This window comes from Larimichthys crocea, chromosome XXIV (genome assembly GCF_000972845.2).
Source record: "Larimichthys crocea isolate SSNF chromosome XXIV, L_crocea_2.0, whole genome shotgun sequence".
NCBI lineage: Eukaryota > Metazoa > Chordata > Actinopteri > Sciaenidae > Larimichthys > Larimichthys crocea.
The window spans coordinates 4,550,497-4,569,466 of record NC_040034.1 but is presented as its reverse complement, the minus strand read 5'-3'; the positions used below and the strand labels follow the sequence as shown (position 1 = coordinate 4,569,466).

At 41.6% G+C, this 18,970-nt stretch overlaps 1 protein-coding gene across 5 annotated transcripts in view; it reads right to left on the bottom strand.

Annotated features, from left to right (window-relative positions):
* The window catches only part of slc4a11 (solute carrier family 4 member 11), a 91,018-nt gene that overhangs the window by 37,863 nt on the left and 34,185 nt on the right, over positions 1 to 18,970 (bottom strand). For 3 of the 5 annotated variants that reach the window (XM_027274569.1, XM_027274571.1, XM_027274570.1), the window contains exons 2-3: positions 11,455 to 11,505; positions 8,386 to 8,502 (exon numbers count right to left, since the gene is read on the bottom strand). In XM_027274569.1, coding sequence (XP_027130370.1) covers positions 8,386 to 8,502; positions 11,455 to 11,505 — 168 coding nt within the window. The remainder of the gene's footprint in view (positions 1 to 8,385; positions 8,503 to 11,454; positions 11,506 to 18,970) is intronic. The other 2 variants (XM_027274573.1, XM_027274572.1) reach the window with 1 other exon arrangement.

Genomic DNA, 18,970 nt, shown 5'->3' with positions numbered 1-18,970 from the left:
GATTTTCCCAGTGCTGGAAAGGAAAAAAGCTTTTATGTTGGAAAACAATACGGGGACAAACTGAGGGAATGAGGTATTCACCACACTTCAGTCCCTTAACTAGCAGACTGTCAGTACCCTGCTGACTCTCATAAACAGTCCGTCACCGCGTTACATAACGCAGTTATCGCCGTTTACTGTGGGGAGGACGTTATTAGGTTACCATGGGCTTTCCTCCTCTGCTCCGCGTGATGCACGATGTCAGCTCCGTCTGGAAATCAATCAGAGCTTAACTCCTCCCTCCAGTGATGGAAATGTAAGAAAACCCCCTTTAACAAGCCAATAAGTCTCAGGAAAGCACCAGGATATCATAATATCAATAATCCAGCCACAAGTGAACATGTTTGAGTGTGAGTCTGCAGGAAAACGGGGTGGGGGTGTGGGGCTTTGATCGCCAAACACCTTGCCATCATGAAACCCTGCAGGCAGTGCAGGAGGAAAGAGCGCCCCAGTCCATACCTCTATGATGAGACTGTGGCGGGGGGCACGTGTCGTGTGCAGTGGATTTGGTTCATCAAAGCCTCACAATCAAAAAGCACACGGCTGGGCTTATTCGCTCCCAGAGGGAAGAGGGAGCCGCGGCTCTAATTGCTGTCAGGCTGCAGCCTTAAGGAGATATTCATATATTCATATAAGATTACCTCTTCCCCAATGATCACCTCTGTCTAATGGCCTCTGGATGTCTCAATATACTGTGGTTTAAAGTAATCCCGGGTTTAGGGATTAGGAAGTGTGAAAATGTGACATTGGCTTGTTTCCCTACTCGGTTTCTTATTTGATCAATGTGGCACTACATCCGTTGATTATATTCAGTCCGCCACAAGTGTTATGTAATCTCAGAGTGGAGTGTTGTATTATTTTAGTCATTAAGGTTTGCAGGGTGCTGACTGAGAATGGCTGAATTACTGAGAGAGAGAGAGAGTCCTTGGGCCGGGGATGTGCAGTGTTTTTCAAACAGTACATGCATCTCAAATATGTGTTTGAAATGAAGAATAATTGGTTTGGTCGTGTAGAGAACAGCACTAAGAACACATTCATCATCAACGTGCTCAGATCGTGTGAGGACTTCTGGATCGATGTTATATCTAAAATGTTTCTTTGCTCTCGTTCATAAAGAGATGCAGATTGCATGATGTCTCACTTTAAGCGGCGTTCACACAGGGACAGGCAAACCGGACACCGGCGCCGTTTTTCAGTTCATTTCAGTGGAGGTCGTGTTTCTGGGAGAGAAGTTGAGCCAGATTCAACTTTTGGGAAACCAGAGCCCCACGTAACGCCTCGGCCGCCAATCAGACGCTCAGATCGGTCAAACCTCCACAGACAGTCTGAAATGTCTCAGAGACCGTCTCTGAGACTGTCTCTGAGACCGTCTCTGAGACCGTCTCTGAGACTATCCAGGTGGATTCATGGACTGAACTCTGATCATCTACCTGTGTGTTCTGACTTTGTTTATTTCTTGTACCAGCTTCTAAACACCACAAAACATAATGACACAAAGAAGTTTAAATAGATTTGTGTCTGATGATTAAAGAGAGAGAGAGAGAGCGCTTTGGTAGAGAGACATAGAGTAACAACACAGAGCGAGCACCGGCCTCCATAAATCATAATTAATCAGAGAAATAAAACGTTATTTCCTGATTGGTTCACAGCGGTTACATTCAGCAGGTATAGACACGCCCACAGGAAGTGACTGAGGAGGTGTTATAGCTGTTATTATTTTTAAAGGCTCTCCTGAAAATCATTATATTGAATAAGACCAGCGTGCACTGGCAGAATGTTTTAACACCACATTGTCCTGCACAAAATAATTCAGTTCAGACTGAAAAACACAAACCTTGACCTCAGCAAACCCACGGCCTCGCAACTATGTTAATATTTGAGAAATCAGTTTCTGGGGCAGCTGTTTATCACTGAGGAGCATTCTGTAAATCATCTCTGCACGTGTGTCAGAAAGATACGGAATAACTTAATGCTGCTTACTGTAAAACTGCCTGTTCATGAGTCAAGAAAAGTGGAATTATCACATAAACCCTCCAGTTCAGACTAACAGAGAGGTGTCTGCCGACCCTTTACTCAGACTTCACTTCATCCAAACATCTTCTGCTGCTTCTCCAGGGTGAGAGAGGTAGTCAAGACGTCCCCCTACACTGCCAGATGAGATGTATTATCTCAGCGTGGAATCTCATTCTTTCAGTGTAAATGTAAATTAAAAGCTTGATGACTCATGATATAAACTTCATGCTGTATGTTCAGTTTTCAAGGTCGAGTCCTGACCTTGGTCAAAGTCTATATTCTTAAGTTTCCACAGTGAGAAAGACTCTCACTGCCCTTCATCGTGACTTTCCCACTTTCCAATATTCAGCAAAATTGATTGAACTGAAATGGAACTGAGCCGCGAGCTGGCAGAAATATAATCGTGGAATCAATTCTATTTATGGACAGCGTTTGACAGCTTTATGACAAAGTTCTCCGAGGAGAGAAGAATGAATACGATCATGTCAAGACGCTAAAAAAAACAGAGACAACAAACAACAACATGCTTTTATTATCATCTGACAGGACTAATCTTCAACACTCACTTGAATAACTGCCATCAATCACTTGGTTTGATCTTTGCCTGGTGCCACTTATACACCAACACTGAGCACAATCTGTTACCGACTGCAGCCCTCACACGAGGATGCTGAGCGCTCTGCAGAACCCTGTGTGGGAGTGGAACGAGTGGATGGTGCTTCCAGGTTTGTCAGGCAGCCAGACAAGATTTGGGAGGTTACAATCTTAGTTTACTTGGAGTTTTATGATGGTTAGGAATCACAGCATTGCTGTATTTCACTCGAAACAAGAAATGTAAAATCTCATGGTGGTGCTAGATGAACACCAAAATCATGAGAGTGCATCTTCTGAGAAACACGAATTTCCAGAGTCACCTGTCAGGTAGATGCTAAAAAATTCAGCAGAGTACCAAAGTCTGTAGCATTCATCCTCTCGGCACTATGGGTGTACAGTATATATACAGTAATACATTTTGTTGGACTCCATCTAATAGTTGGAGAGACATTTTTACTAAATATTAACCTCATGGTAGCACCAGAGGAAACGTCAGGGGATCAGCCTTCATCATAAGCTCCTTGGGAGTAGGGCTGGGTATCAATTCAATTTCCAAGAATCGATTCGATTCAGATTCTCAAGACTGAGAATCGATTATTATAATCCGATCCGATCTCGATTCGGGTTAGTGTTATTAGAAACCATTTTTTTGGTCGCCTGAAGTCCTCGTTTTCAACAATGGAATACAGGCGCATATCTTTGCAGATGTAACTCGCAATCGCCTCAGTTATTTTAAGAGAACGTACAGAAGTGGCTGGTAGTTGCAGAGTTTTCCTTGGGTGTTCTGTTGTCTGTAGTTTTATTATATTTCGGTGAATTTCCATTTTTCCCATGTTCTGAACGCATCATAGTCATTCCGACAGCCATTGAACGCACCTCGCATGTGTGAGACGCCGTAGTTTAAACAGGTGCACGCCTGTTTCAATTCAATGACTTATTAAATCGATCTTAGGATGTACGAATCGATCTTAAGGAATTAATATGCAAATCGATTCAGAATTGGAAAATCGATTTTTTCAACACAGGCCTAATCACGAGCATCTTTACTCTCAAGTCAGACCCTTGTTGAGATATTTCAGCCTGCACAGTCGTGGGATGACTGACCAACAGACCAACATGAAGCTGCTCGCATGGCTGAATGGTTTTAGAGCAGTAATGTTATAACAGATGACTTTCTTTCTTCTGACTTTCTGGGTAATTATGAGCTGGATTTCGGGGCTGGACGCTCAAACTTACTTTGCTTTGATCACACCACAGGCTGACATGAACTTAAGTGCTTTAAGGCATTTCCACTGCTGTGGAATCCAACTAACTGTTAGTGTTACATGTAGTTACATTCAAGGAAAGCAACAGCAACAGCATTAGGCAGTCCAGTGCAGAGAAGTGTCAGGACCCTTACACAAAGTAATTTGACTTTATTTATGACCTGTTGCATATGTTTCTGTTTGTAATGGATTTCCTCATGACTTAAGGTCAAAGTCAGCGAAAGAAAAGAGAGACGACCTCGTTCCAGCAAAACTCTCTCAGCACTTTCAGAAAGTGTTTTTGTCCTATTGAACGTTGCAGCTGCACTAAACAAACTAAGAAAACAAAATGTACCTGGAAATGCACGGTACATTGCCAATAGTTGTTTCAAAGTGTTTTGCTGTAAATGGATCATTTACTACTGATGTTACAATTCACGTTTTCTGTCTCCTCTTATTGAAGCTGTCACAATTTGTCCTTTATTCCGACAGTGATGACAAACCTCGTCTCCTGTGTGCTGCTGTTGTTTCTGAGGGACAGATTCATAGCCACTATAATACACTTTATTTATTTCATTATAATGTGTCTCTGCTTGTCTTATTTTATGAAGCTGTAGTTTGCCTTTGCTTGTTTTTTTGCATGCATATGCAGACTTTGGAGATGAACATGGACAGCTTAAAGGACTTTCTTCTTCCTGACGTGAAGGAGAAAAATGCAAAAGGACGTATAGAGTCTGTAAACAGATCCCCCTAAATCTGACACACTCGACCTTTAAGTTTCATTTAAATCATGTAAAAATAGTTTTAACATTACCGACATAGAAAACATGAATTGGGTTTTTCAAAGATGAATTTTCTCTGGATGACGATGGCATGGTGGTAAAAAGAAAACTACTGCAGCACTTCGAGGAGGCTGAGCTCGTATTTAGGACGTTAAATTAAAAATGCTCTTTACACATTTCAAATGTTGGAGGCCATTATAAAATGTATCTTTACAATGGAGCGGTTTAATATCCAACAGGCACAATATCATAAAAATCAAGACTGGATGCAGTCGCAGAAACCCTGGACAGTATTCTAAAAACACAGATACATCTTCTCTAATTAACGATAACACACAGATGTTCCTGGATTCAGATTGAGGTAGGAGCCGCTGTCTCTGGGTCTGATGTAATCACTGCGCTATGTGCTCTTCCAAACCACTGCGTATGTAGCCAGACAGGATGTGATTAAAAGCCCTGTTCAGAGTCTTACATTGATTTGATATGGTGGACATATTCCATAGCAGTCTGCCGATGTGGAATAATAAAATAACCCTATAATTAGTGACATAAATTAAAAGCAGAAAGAGGCACGCAAACAGCTAATGACACTGGGATCAAATGTATGTGACAACTCGACCTGGAGGATACAAACAAAACACACTAATCAACATTCAGCTGTGCTGTCAATGAATAATGCACCGAAAATCTGGGAACAGACACTGCTGGGCATGACAAACATTCTGCACCTGCGGGCGAGAGCGAGAATTCAACATTTTACAGCTGTATGGACGGAGATGAGTGTTGTAAAACACTGCCAGGTTTACGGGTTCAGCTCAAACTCAAGCTAGACGGGTGAATCAATGGCTGATAATTAGAGGTGAGGGATACGGCCATTATACAGCATGAGATGATACAAGTGGTTTTCATATTTCTGGATTTATTATGTTGTTTTGGGCAGTGTTGGATTTGTTCTTTTTCTTTTACATCAATGTGATGAAGACGTGATTTACATTTCGTCCTGTTAAATTCTTTAACTCGATGGATATTCACTAAAATAATTATGTAAAAGTATCTTCATTGTCTAATTATTCTAAAACAAAAAAACATTATGAAATAAGAATAAGTTATAAGAGTTGTGACATTGGCAGCAGCAGTACTGGAAGCTGTTACAACGCCACTTTGATTGAATTTGATCGCTGCGAAAGGTAAAGTTGGTTGACTTGTTTGTCTTTAAGCACACTAAATACATTATATGTGCATGATTTAAAATCAATGTGTCATTTACTTAAATCAATAAACTCCTGCTCCACCTCTGTAGCTGTAGTCGGTTGGAGGCTTCTTTCTATTTTTTGTCTGCAGAACGTGAGAATATGAGTTCATATTTTGTGATTTTGTTCTTCGTAGTTCCACAATTGTCACTAAATATCACCAACAGTGGAACAACAAGCTGAAACTGAAAGAATTTGTAAAGTCTGGAAGCTCTTGAACTCTTCGATGGTCAAGCAGCTTGTTAAGAATAAAGATGCTGCATTTATTTCAAATGTTAGAAGTTCAGCACCTGTCTGTCATACCTGACGTATGAAAGGTGTGTGAATATGCCCTCAGCTGTGTCACAGAAGTCAACAGTTATGGTGATGGGCATTGTCTGTATAATGTGTTCTGTTATGACAGTTTACACACTCTCTTATTTGAGACCTGACGTTCACCTGTCTGAGTTTCTTCCTCTAACTTGTTCCCAGCTTGCACCACTTCAGCTCTCCTGTCAGACGCCTTAAGTGTTACTATGTATGGAGAATCAGCCCAAGTGACATGGTCACCTGTCACATCTCTCTCTCTCTCTCTTGCCTTCTCTCCCCTTTGGTGCACCTGTGACTGTTGCCGTGGCAACGGTAACCTGTTGACTTGTGGGGTTTCTGGCGATGGGGTCAAAATCGTGTGCACCTGCAGCTTGAGGAGCTGTCCGTCAAGTCAACACCTGCCGTCGGGGCCGTGGACGGACTCAGACCTCCACAGAAATGAGTTGAAAGTTGTTTTGAGGATTTTCTGTTTTTTGCTTTCTTCTTGGTGAATGATGCCTCGGAGAGAGACACGCTCCCTTTGAAGAGGAATGTGTCTCATGTTATGATATGAAACATCTCCAAAAAGGCACAGCCGGGAAAGTACAAGGAGCAAAAAGAGAGACAGAAAAAACAGTGATATTGATCAGACTGCTGAACAGCAGAGGAGATTATTGATTGGCAGAGGCATATTCAGAGAGGCAGCTGGTCAGTTTGTATTTCAGCGGTTTCATATGTGGACGAGCCGACTGTGACACATTCTAACTTTAAATAAGACCAATGCAGAGGCTGCAGTGAGACACCTTCACATGCACAGCAGCATTCTGCCTCTTCACCTTGAGGGATTCCTGCACAGAGAGCAAACTGGACCTCCCTGGTTCTGTTCAAGGAAACTAACAGGAACAGTGTGCAGCACGTGAACACACTCGAAAGCTCTCGGTGCAGTTAGAGTGTGGGTGATGGTAATTTGGTTATAATTTAGCAAGTAAAGGTGCATTTAGTTTGATATGAATGCTAATGTTGTTAAATTAATGATTCAGGTTAGACTAGCTCAAATGTGATAACACTGACTAAAGAGCCTCTTATTCAATGTTACACAGTGTATTCTGCAGGATACCCTGCCTTAATAATAATCAGAGGTTTGTACAATTCATTTGAATATGTAGTTTTCCCATAAAATTATCTATTATTAGCCCTGCGAATCATTGAACAGCAGCCTGCAGGAATGAGGAGCAGAGATTCTGTTATTGAATTATCCTAAATTCAACATTTTCCTGGAACACTTACACTTTTTTAAGTCTGCCACAGTTAGTGTTTTATTTTAAATCACCTTGAGCCGTGTGAAGTGAACCTCTAATCGTGTTTAGATGCTATTTTCAGACCAGAAGCAAATTAACACATACACACATTTAGAAACATCTGCTCTCTGAAGTGTGTTCTCTCATTTGGGAGGGGGATTTCTTCATCCAGGGTCATATGATGTGGATATGTTTGGTTTTTAATGCATTTCTCCATTTATCTCCCATAGACTGCAAGAGAACTGGCACCAAACGTTTTTGTAAGAACGTGTTTTCAATGATCATCAGAGCTCATCAGACGGCCTGCAGTCCATCTGCGAGTCGAGGGTCTGCGGTTAATTCAGACGTGCCGTAAAAGCAGCAGGACAGAGACGAGCGAATGCTGTAAAAGTTTCAGACGGCGGAGATTACAACTAAAAGATTAGAAAAATTGACTTTACAGGAGAGCTTTGGTGAAGTTTATGGAGATGGACCATGACGTAAGAACCCACGCTGCTGTGCTTGTAAATTTTCATGAGAGCTGTACTTTTTTTTTTCGTTTCTGTGGAGCTGCAAAGTCAGGTGATAGTTCTGTGGATGAGTGTGATCCCTTTCATGTACAAGTAGTCATTTGATCCATTGTGAGTATAAAAATATTGATTACAGCGTCCTTAAAGAGCCACTTAACACTGAAACATGACATTGAATTTACTGCCTCACCAAATTTAATGTTAGCGTAGGTTTAACTTTGCTGATTGAGTCATTAATTATTATTTTATAAGTGTAGTTTCCCGTCACCGTCTCAGTCTCTTCTCCTCCCTCTTTATCCCCACCACACACTCTAACCTCCACCGCCCTTTCACTCTCTCTCTGTCTCTGTCTTACTCTGTGTACTGACCTGGCCCAGGGCTGATCTGGTTGTCATAGAGGTGGATGTCATCTCCGCAGGCGATCGGCGAGTCCTGTCCCTCCTCTCGGCCCTCGCTGCCCTCCTCCTGCTCCACCTCCCTCTGCTCTGGGGACACAACAGCACAGGGTCACCTCCTGGACCTCGCTGGCTCCCGGGCAGGGCAGCAAACTCACTTTTATTGTTATCATCATCTTCAGCCAAGCTGCTGTCACGTCCAGGAACTCAGCAGGTACTTACTGTATGTCGTTTCATCAGTGAGCTCGAGTTTTTTATAATTACTTTTCAACTATATAGCAGAAAGGTTTCACTGCCAGCAGATCCATTTTCATTCCACTTTAATTGTATCCTTGAACAAACACAACATGTCCCATTACAGGAGCCCCTGCAGTGAAATCCTGTCAGCATAGTGCTCGACACAGTTTAGACAGCAGCCACATATTATTACAAGAAATTAGGATTTTCTGTGACAGCTTATCTGACAGTCAGCGAAGCATCCTGACGCCGTAATAAACACCTGGTGCTTAAAACAAAGAGCCCTCAAAATGATATGCAAATGTTGCTGCAGTGTCACCTGGAGGATGTCATGAGGAGGCTTACTTGTCAAATACACACTCACATTTTTTATGTCACTTTACAAGATAGAGTTTGGTTAAGTATGACGCCTGCAGTCTGTAAATAAACCACACAGGTTAAAGTTAAAGATACTCAGCTTCATACAAGACAAGATACATCATTAAATCTCAACATATGGTAGAGTATGTGTGCTGTGTCATCCCCTCTCTCACTCTACCCTTTTTTACTGTATGTTGATTTAAGACATTTTTATTTTGATGTCTGATGAATTAAATAGAAACAGCTATTCTTCATTAGCTCATTTCATTGATTGACCTGAGAGATATTCGTTAATAACCTCAAAGGAATAATTAGCTATAAGCTGAAAACTTGGACTGTTTCATGAGTCAGCAGGTAGGCATGATGTTAGCAGGTTCTTCACCGTGTCCTGGACGTGATTTCAGAGCCCAGCCTGAAGCCTGGTTGCTATGACTCATCCCGTTCTCTCCTCCTGACACAGCAGCCCCTTAAATCCAATCCTACAGTAACTAGTGGGTTCCCAAATATCATCCAGCAATCGGCTTGATGCGACGAGAACAATATCTCATACTCATGCTCTTTATCTGCTGACCTTATCTGTGAGGGGCCCCCAATTTCAGTTCATTCAGTTTGTCTTGCATCAGGATCATCCCTCAGCACTTAACATTATTTGAACCTTGCTGTGTCGTCGCCTCGCCTGCATCCCTCCGTGCCTCAGACTCACCGGCTGGGCTCTGACTTTCAAATCACCTTGAGAGAGAGAACAGCGGCTGCAGAGCAGGAGGAACAAAACGACGGCGTTACCCCGACGCTATGAATTCTAGGAAAACTTTTTGAATCTGTATTGCTCACCTATCGATTTATTTTATGTATTTAACTCCAAATATGCAATTCACCATTTAGGATCAGTCTTATTGTGTGAAAAATCACAATCTGCACAATAATAAACTGAATCAGATCTGCAGCATTTAAATTCAGACGCTCAGTAACTGTGAGCAGTCAATACGAACATGCAACATGTAGAAGGAATGAGGGATGTTCGATATGAAAACATTGAATATTTGATGTGTTTTCAATCCGTGTGCAATGTTCTGCAGCAGCCTTTGACATAGAAAAACACTACGGTGTTACAAACAGTATGTTTGCATCATTAAAGATGTTTGAAACTTTTATGCTCTGTGTTCCGAGAATCACTCGAAGAAGATACACAACTGCTGTGAAGGAGAAGGCTGCAACAAACTGCAGTGTTCACAGATTCATCTGTGGGTTTGTCTTCGGATTAACTGTCTTTAAAACGCCAATAAAGATTGGTCAATTATTAATCAATTAACTGAATGACAAAAAAAGTCGTTTGTTGATTGTTTTTGTCATTTTTTGTGAAACTTACAAACTTCAGTTGTCTCATTTTTATTTTTATTGCATTACTTCATATGTTTAGGTTTTGGAGTCAGGTCCACTGATTAAAATGAATAAGCTCCCATAAAGTCAGACATTAAACTTCATGGAAAGGAGCAGAGGTGATACTTCACATGGTAAATTCAGGCTGCTGGAGGATTTCCTCTATCACCTCTGCTGAACACTTTCCTCTGGGAATCCTTGAATTAAAATCTACAAGTTCACCTTGATAAACAACCTGTAGCACAATAAATCACTTCAGAGAGTGCTACACTACAAACAGTTCAGTGCATACAGAATTATTTTTACTTTTCTTTTTATGTCTCATTTGTTTTCTGCACACATCGCATGTTGTAGTTTTTTCAGTCACTCACACATTAATAGTCTCGTTGACTTATCAACTGATGAAGAATATAAGAAGTCGACTTCTGCAGGGCAGAACGTACAACGGAGCGTTTGACTTCCAGACCAACCTTCACTAATGAACCTCCGACATGACAATGCTGGATAATGCTTACTTGCCAACAATAATGTAATTGCATTTATGTCAGGATAAAAGGTTGCCTTATAAAGACAGTTATGTTTATCTGCAGCAGGGGGTCTGCATGTTGCAGGAGAGGAATAATTGGCTGGGGGAGACAGGGAGATCCAATGCAAGCATATTCTGTCCAGATTGCTTGTGCTGCACATACTAATTGGGTGCCTCTCCTTGGCTTGAAGGTAATGAAACTGCCGTTATCATAACAGCCGGAGCAAAGTTCATTATTTATATCCAAATGCAGTCGAGTGTGAGGGCTGGGAGAGTTTTCTGTGTCTGTCCTGCAGCTCCAATCTTTAATTCACATCTTCTATACTGCACAACACACATTATGGGCAGTGTTTACATTTTTAAAAATCCCGACACCTCTTTTCCCATCATGATGAGAGCATCACACTTTTTTGTTCTCACTCCGTCTTCAGCTCGTGGATCCCTTATTATTGGTTGCCTTGTTTTCTGTCTTGGAAAACTGGCTAATGATGATAATTTAGTGTGCGGTGCATTCATGTGTTCTGGTGGTGGCTCAGACTCACCCATTTCTTGAAAGAAGTATCCATTCTTGGACATCCCAGAGGGAGGCGCCTCTGCAGGAGAGAGCAAACAGAGAAAGAATCAGTGATGTGAAACCGGGCACCGGTAAGTGGCCCCGCAGGGAGCCGCTTCCATTTGGTAATCAGATTATTTGTTATTTTTATACAGTAACTGTTGGTATGGCAGGTGGTTTGTTGCTCATTTAATGCTGATGTTCAAGATCAGCACATTTAAAACATCTCATGGACCAAGGAAGTCAATATTATTCATTCATCACTCACTCATGATAAAAGTATCTGACCCCTGATGGCCATCAGGAAACACGAGGAGACATTTCACACACCATTAAATAGTTTACAGTGTTCCAGTCCACACACGACACTGTGGTTTCATGCTGGACTTAGTCGGATCACAACTATCTAGACCAGATCTGTCAAACTCAAGGTCGGACTCAGGCTGCAAGATCATTTCATCCGTCTGTTATTAATGGCCCGTCGGTAAATCGCACTCCCACTGCTTGTACTACAAATCCCACAATACACTGCAACAGCGGCCACACAGGTCAAGATACTGTCATTGATCACGACCTGTGCAGCACCCGCTCCCCTCGCTGCTTCATGTGTATTGACACACTGATCAGCGGTCAGTGCATGAACGCACAGTGACATTAAAGCCCCCAAACAAAGCTGACTCTGAGAACAGAGACTGACACAGGAGGTGAGCCTGTGTGGATCTCATGTGTCCGTATTACTGCATGATGCACTAAGCTCCCCCCGGCCTGTGACCGAGTCCCAGTCTTCAATTATGACCCGTACACGGAAAGTCACGCAAACTGCAGTCTGCCATTTTGTGGCTTGAATAAGACTAATGATTCCTGTGACCACTAGAGGTCTTTGTGACTGAACATCAACATCTGTTGCTCGTGCTGTTGTTATATGTTACATCAATGTTGTTCTGTCTTCTATGTTACTACAGCACACAGCAGCAATGCACAGAATCCAGACACCTGTTGTCATTAGTCGTATGTGATGATGATGATGAAGATGAAGCACGTCAGATTTGAAATGCCTCTGAATAAAAGACAAACCGAAATGGCTGACTGTCAGGAGTGCATTGCTCAACCTGTTGCTTTGATTGATTTGAATGTCTAAATAATGCAAAGAGGCAGAGACACCCTCGAGTGCTGCCTGACTTATCTCAGTCTGATCAACTCGACAGAGATTTGTGAAGATTTGCCAACAGAGAGAGAGAAAGACGAGAGCTGGTAAACACTGAATAGACTGATCAGACTGTGGAATACAGGTTTGGTAAGTGAAGCGGGGACACACACTCTGAGCGAGTGTGTGTGACAAACTGGGCAATCCTGTAGTTCAACCGGAAGGTGAAAAGAAAAATTCAGAGGAGGGCTTCGCTCCCAACATGTTCATTAGGTCGCAGAGACGTTAACAGGCCATGATTATATTCAACACACTCTTTTCATCAGCAAAGGTCTCGACTCTGCTCGTGCATTCAGTGATAATCCACAGCGAGTTTTTGCTTCCAGGCAGGAAAATCGTTTTGCAATGGTGGGGTGCAGCTTTTAAAATGGCGGCTATCTCATTTTGGAATTAAACTTAATCTGGTTGAAGAGCTCCACTACAAACACACAGGGAGGGAATTCAGAGTACAACATTTTAGAGTGTTTGTCACGCGGCGCTGTGGATGCGTGCAGCATGCGGATGGCAGAAAGACGGAGCAGATATGGGGAGGGGATACTTTGAAGGTTATTGAGACATTGTGGGCTGAAGGAAGGGAGGAGGGAGGAGGGAGGAGGGAGGAGGGAGCTGCTGCACGACCAGATTTCTGTGAGGCTTTTCTTGAGCATTAAGCCAATATGTTTACATATTCATCCTATAACCAAAGATCAACAGCATGCCTCGCGGACATTTCCCTGACTTGACTGCTAAAATCACAGCCATGCCACACAAAGGGCAGAAACACCTGCACGAGCACATACACACTCCGAGTCCTCTGAAACCAAGAGAACGTCTGACGAGATGTCAAGATGAACACGAGCTCTCCTCCTCAAAGCATTCCTGGATGTGACAAAGCATACAAATACTAAATACAATTTCAATTATACTAAATGTTCTTCAGTCTTGAGGTTGAACGAAGAGACGAGAAAACAACTCAAGAGTGAAAGAACTGGGGATTCATTTATCCCACAACAATTAGCTTTTTTAATCTACACAGGTAATGACGGAGCTGCTCGGGTCTGTAATACATATTTGCATTGCCCCCTCTGTCACTGACTCATGTTGATGTTCATGTATTTTTAAATCCTCTCTCCCTGTGGAACGCAGACCATTTTAAAGGACATTTTGAGAAATATTCATGTTTGCTTTCTCTGTCTGTGCCGTATAAAACGAAGATACCACCAGGAGCTGGTGAGCCGAGCACAGGGATTGGAAAGGGGGGCAGTTAGTCTGGATCTGGCACCTCTACAGCGAACACATTAACACGTTAACACTTTAAACCTTGTTTGTTTAATATGTAGACAAGTCTACAAATGACAAATTGGGAGTTTCAAGGTTGGTTATGTGCCTAAACATTTCTTGGAGCAGTGATGAAGACTTCAGGAATTCATCGCACAGCCAAGAAATCCTTCAGGACACGACCTTTTTAACACTTGTTGTATTTACAGTTTGACTTTAGTGCATATTAAACATCTAAAGCGTTAATTAGTGAAACACAAAGTGTCCCGTTTGTCCGATTTGAACGTGTTCTCTCCTGTCTCAGACCTCCTCCTGTCTTATCTGAAGAAATCCTAACAGGAGCAGTAAGCCCGGCTCTGTAATCAGCACTCGTCCCGTCACGGCTGTATCGGGAAGTTTGGTGAACGTCTTGTGAGCGGCTGCCTCACTTCACTTCTCCCTGGCTTAGTGTAACGAGCACACTGAGTTATTAATGTGAAGTCAGTTTCCACATGAGCACACACCTCTCTTTGTGTTCATGGTCATACTTAGCATGAAGTGGATCGATTTCACTGCCAGTTATTTTGAATTAACTTGGGAAATTCTTCAGTTATGTTGGTCAGTAACAGATACATTCCTATCTTCAGATAAGACAGATTTTCTCCAAACTGCAGATATGTCAGAGAAACTCAGATAAGATGGAAAGTTTTTTATTTCCAGTCTTTACACTGAGCTGAGCATCTCCTGGCTCCAGCTTCAGATCTGATGGACTGTCTTTAAAGGAAATATTCTGTTTCTTTAAATGCTGTTTCATGATGAGAGCGCAATGTTTGTGCAAAGGAAAGATTTGTCTAATTATTTAAAAGTTTAAATCATTAAAGTTTTATTTAACTTTAATGTAGCTCTGTAGCACCATGGTCCACGGGGAAACACTGTCACTGTTAACAGAAACATTGTTTCATTGTCTCCTGTACATACTTGACTCGACTATGCTGCTTTGTCGTTGTCTGTGTTGTTAGTTGGAGTTCACAGCATCCTCCCCGCCTACGCCTTACATATGAACCCAGTGTAACGACCTTCGAGATCATCAGTCTGATTGGTTACTGATGGAAAGGTGTGAATGTTGGAGACCTTTAATTTGACCTGGTTATTCTGGTAATACTCACATTATTTCCATGAAGTCGCTGGTTTACAGAATAACTACACATGAGGAAATGCTACCAGGTCAGACTTTGTTTTGTTTTTTTGTGGTTTATGGCAGCAGAATCATTTTAGTCAAATAAAACTCCCCCTGTGTTTTCTCCCGCCTCCCGTCGGCTTTGTCGAGTATCAAAAATAAAAAAATACAAATCAGTTTCCCTCATCTGAGTTGTTAACACGAGCATGTAGGGACATTTCTCCGACACCCTCCACTGCTTCTGTATTACTGCACATAAACATAAATTTTACCTCCACCTGCCTACACAGCACACACAGGTCGATCACATTCCTGCCATGCAGTCTGCTTACCTGCAGCTGCTGCATTAAACATGTCTCTCAGAGCGCAAGCACTCAGCTACATTAGGACATAATGGATAAACAGAAGGATACTTTTCTGCATGCCCTGGGTTATTTTACCTCAACAACTCAATCTAGTTTTCTGCTCATTTTTATATGTGCAGCTAAATAAACTAAATAGTCGCTCACGGTTCTTGTGCCTTCAAGGTTTTTTTTGCTTTTGCATGTCTTAACAGACATGATCGATTGTGAGTTAGTCTCATGTCTAAATATGTACACGACTCGTACACGTAACCAATCTTGCTTGGTCGGGTCTGGTAACATTTCCGCGCTGTCACATTAACGTAAAGGCTGCAGCAGCAGCACGAGGTCAAATAAAGCGAGAGATTAAATGCATGTCATGTTCCGCCTTATTAAGAGCACTGCAACTCTCTGATGCATCAGTCAAACAAACCACAAAACACTGAGGAAGCCAAGTGTACAGTTGTGTTTCTCCTGGCATGCAGCGTGGGGGAGGTGGTGCACATAAATACACAACACTAACTTGTATACGCACATTTATACGGAAGAAAATATTATTTTCAAGTTATTTCATTTAGTGTCATACATGACAAAGAAAAGCAGCAGATCGAAAAATCTGATGATTCAATTTCTGATAATTGAATTATTGATCAGCTAATCATTAAAGCTGTAATAATACCAACACTCTCTATATTTCTAATTTCATTCATGACATCCGCATGGACGACATTAAGACTATCCAGCAACAACACTTCATCGCAAAGAAGAATTAAATTTAAAGTCTCCTCGGGCGTTGTAAAATAGGCCACAGTCCTCAGTCTAATAAATAATGAGGTTTATGAAAACATTTATTGGGACATTCACTGTGAGAGAGCAGCGACCGTCGATTTGTATCCTGCACCAAAAATGTTTACAGCTGCTAATAATCAGTTTTATTATCAATTAATGCCAATTCTTTTCGGTTCTTTGCCCATTTCCTCGAGCTCAAAGAAAACGTTACGTCCAGTTTGTTGGACCAAACGTCCAAAATCCTCAAATGTTTATAATGAAAAAAGACTCAAACAATAAACTGGTTATCAAACCACTGCAGATTAATCTATTGTCAACAACAGCGTTTCCTTCTGTATCCTGGACGGGCTCTTCTCATTTATTTATGTGGCACATCGTGGCAGCTTCCTCCGGACGCTGAGCTTCCTCTGAACTGCGTCTTAGTTTGAGTGCCGTGATCAGGAGCGGCATCATGAAGATTCATGTGCTCTGCTTGTATTGAGCCGTTTGGCACTGACAGATGCAGTGAGAGATTTAGAAGGATTGGAGGGGACTGCATGTTATCCGTGTACTGGCTTTGCCAGATCAATGAAAATACAGCAGGAATGTTTCTCTGTTGTGAGACGCCGAGCTTCATTTTATGACCAAATAAAGAGCTTTGTTCTAAATTTAAGCACCCAGATAAAGTGCCATTAAGTCGAGTGAAATGAATAAAAGTTTTATCTTGTGTGAGGGAGTAACCTGGTACATCCTTCAGCAGCTCTGCACACCATAAACTCCTAAATTAGACTGAACTTTTCATTTTCAGTTAGGACAGACTGTTAAATGAGCTGCAGGTCAGACTGCACTATTTGTTTCTGTTATGAGTTAATACACTCCGTCTCTGTCTGCTATACCGGGCTGCACACACATGCACATAATTGTTAGACAGAGCTGATTAAGGACCTTTACATAGTTCACGCTCTGATGGTCTTTTGGAGACAGGCTCATTAGCAGTCATGAAGGCTACTCTGTTGTGAAATCAAAAGCACATTCATTTAAACTGTGCGAATTAAGACATCCAGAAGAGTCAGTGGAAACCAAAAGGTTCAAGGACACCTGCCCCTGTACGCGGCCGGGACATATTACATTCATACTTCTTCAACAAAGAAATCTGAACTTCACTCTGTAAATCTCAAATCAAACCAATTGAAATGATCTGATGTGTCGACGTCACAGGTGACAATGTCATAATGTTGAATAAAGGTTGGAGTAGATTAAAAACTGAGTTTAAAGGTTCAACAAAAATCTAAATCAATTTTACTTTCTGTGCATGAAAGAAAGTGTGTTTGTCTGCTGCTTTGTCTTTTTGTCGCCTTTTGAACATGACATCACGGACACGGACATATTTTTAAGAAACAGAAGTCAGATCTGTGCACAAGCCACAGTTACATCATAGCAGAGGACGTAATGACAAGCAGGTAACGCAGTGTGCTCCGACATCGTGCCCTCTGTGAATAAACTCGCTCCAGATCTGTTTCCTATTGGCCGTCTTCAACATGACTTCATTGATTTTTTTTCTGCATATTCATTTTTTATTTGACCTATTTATGGATTAAGGATTTTTTTAATGCTGCAAGATCTTTTATTAAGGCCCCATTTCACCGTTAAATTAAACATCAATTAACGAGCTGCTTCATAAGCGTTTGCAAAAGGTCCGCCTCTGGGACAGAAAGCTCAGACTAAATTAGAAAATGAAAGAAAGCCTACATTTCATTTTTAGTGAGAATTCTTAATAACCAGATGATGAGCAGGCACAAAAATGATGCATCCACCATTTCCCACACATAAACTGACATTTATATATTTATTTTTTTATTATATTTTATATATTCATGGTGCATGTTTTTTCCAGAGAGGTGAACAACAATTAAAGACTTTGACGTTTCTTTTAGATCATTTGCAAATGTGGTTGAATATTACAATAAATTATCATTGTATGTTTAATTTTGTGATTTTTCTTGACCTTTGTTTATATCCTGTTAGTCTGTTCTTGATGGTTAACTGTGCTGAATAAATCCTGAGACAGGTCAGATACGTGTAAACAGTCACTACTGTGGGCAGCAGCTGTTTTCAGTTGCTATTGGCTGACACACTTCAATAGCTGTTGCTGCTCAACAAATGTTGTTTCATTTATCATTTTGTCAGATCTGCGACAAAAAATATTGACAGACACATTTATCTACCGTGCCCCTGATGCCCCCGCTGGAGCATTATCTGTGGGTGTCCTTCTGTTTTTTTACTGTTACTGTAACCAGCTGTACTAGTTGCTGATGTGACGTTCTGAATATTTCACTGTGCTCTGCTGCTGCTTCGTAATCACTGAATTTGTCATCCACAGTTTCACTGTTGCCTCGAGACCGACTACTGACTTCTACCGCTGTCGGAAATGTGCACACCTACATGCACGGTGAGGGCATGATGATGCGCAACTTTGCTGATGCAACACAATTTATGAAATAGTGCAGCTCACTGTCCTGTACGTTGAAGTGAAAGAGTAAACGGTAAACGGTGTGTCTGCATTCATTTATGGATAAATGTGCAGAACACACATTTATACTCTGTATGAATCTCGTGCAAAGAATGCACACAGATCTGGACCTGGTCTTTGATTATGACAAACAAATACTACTTCTTCAGTAAAGTGCAACATGAACTTCCTCATGCTTCTTGTAAAGCACTGACACAGTGTGGCTTATCTCACAACTTCAAATGACAAAGCTTCTGTAAAGCAGAAACT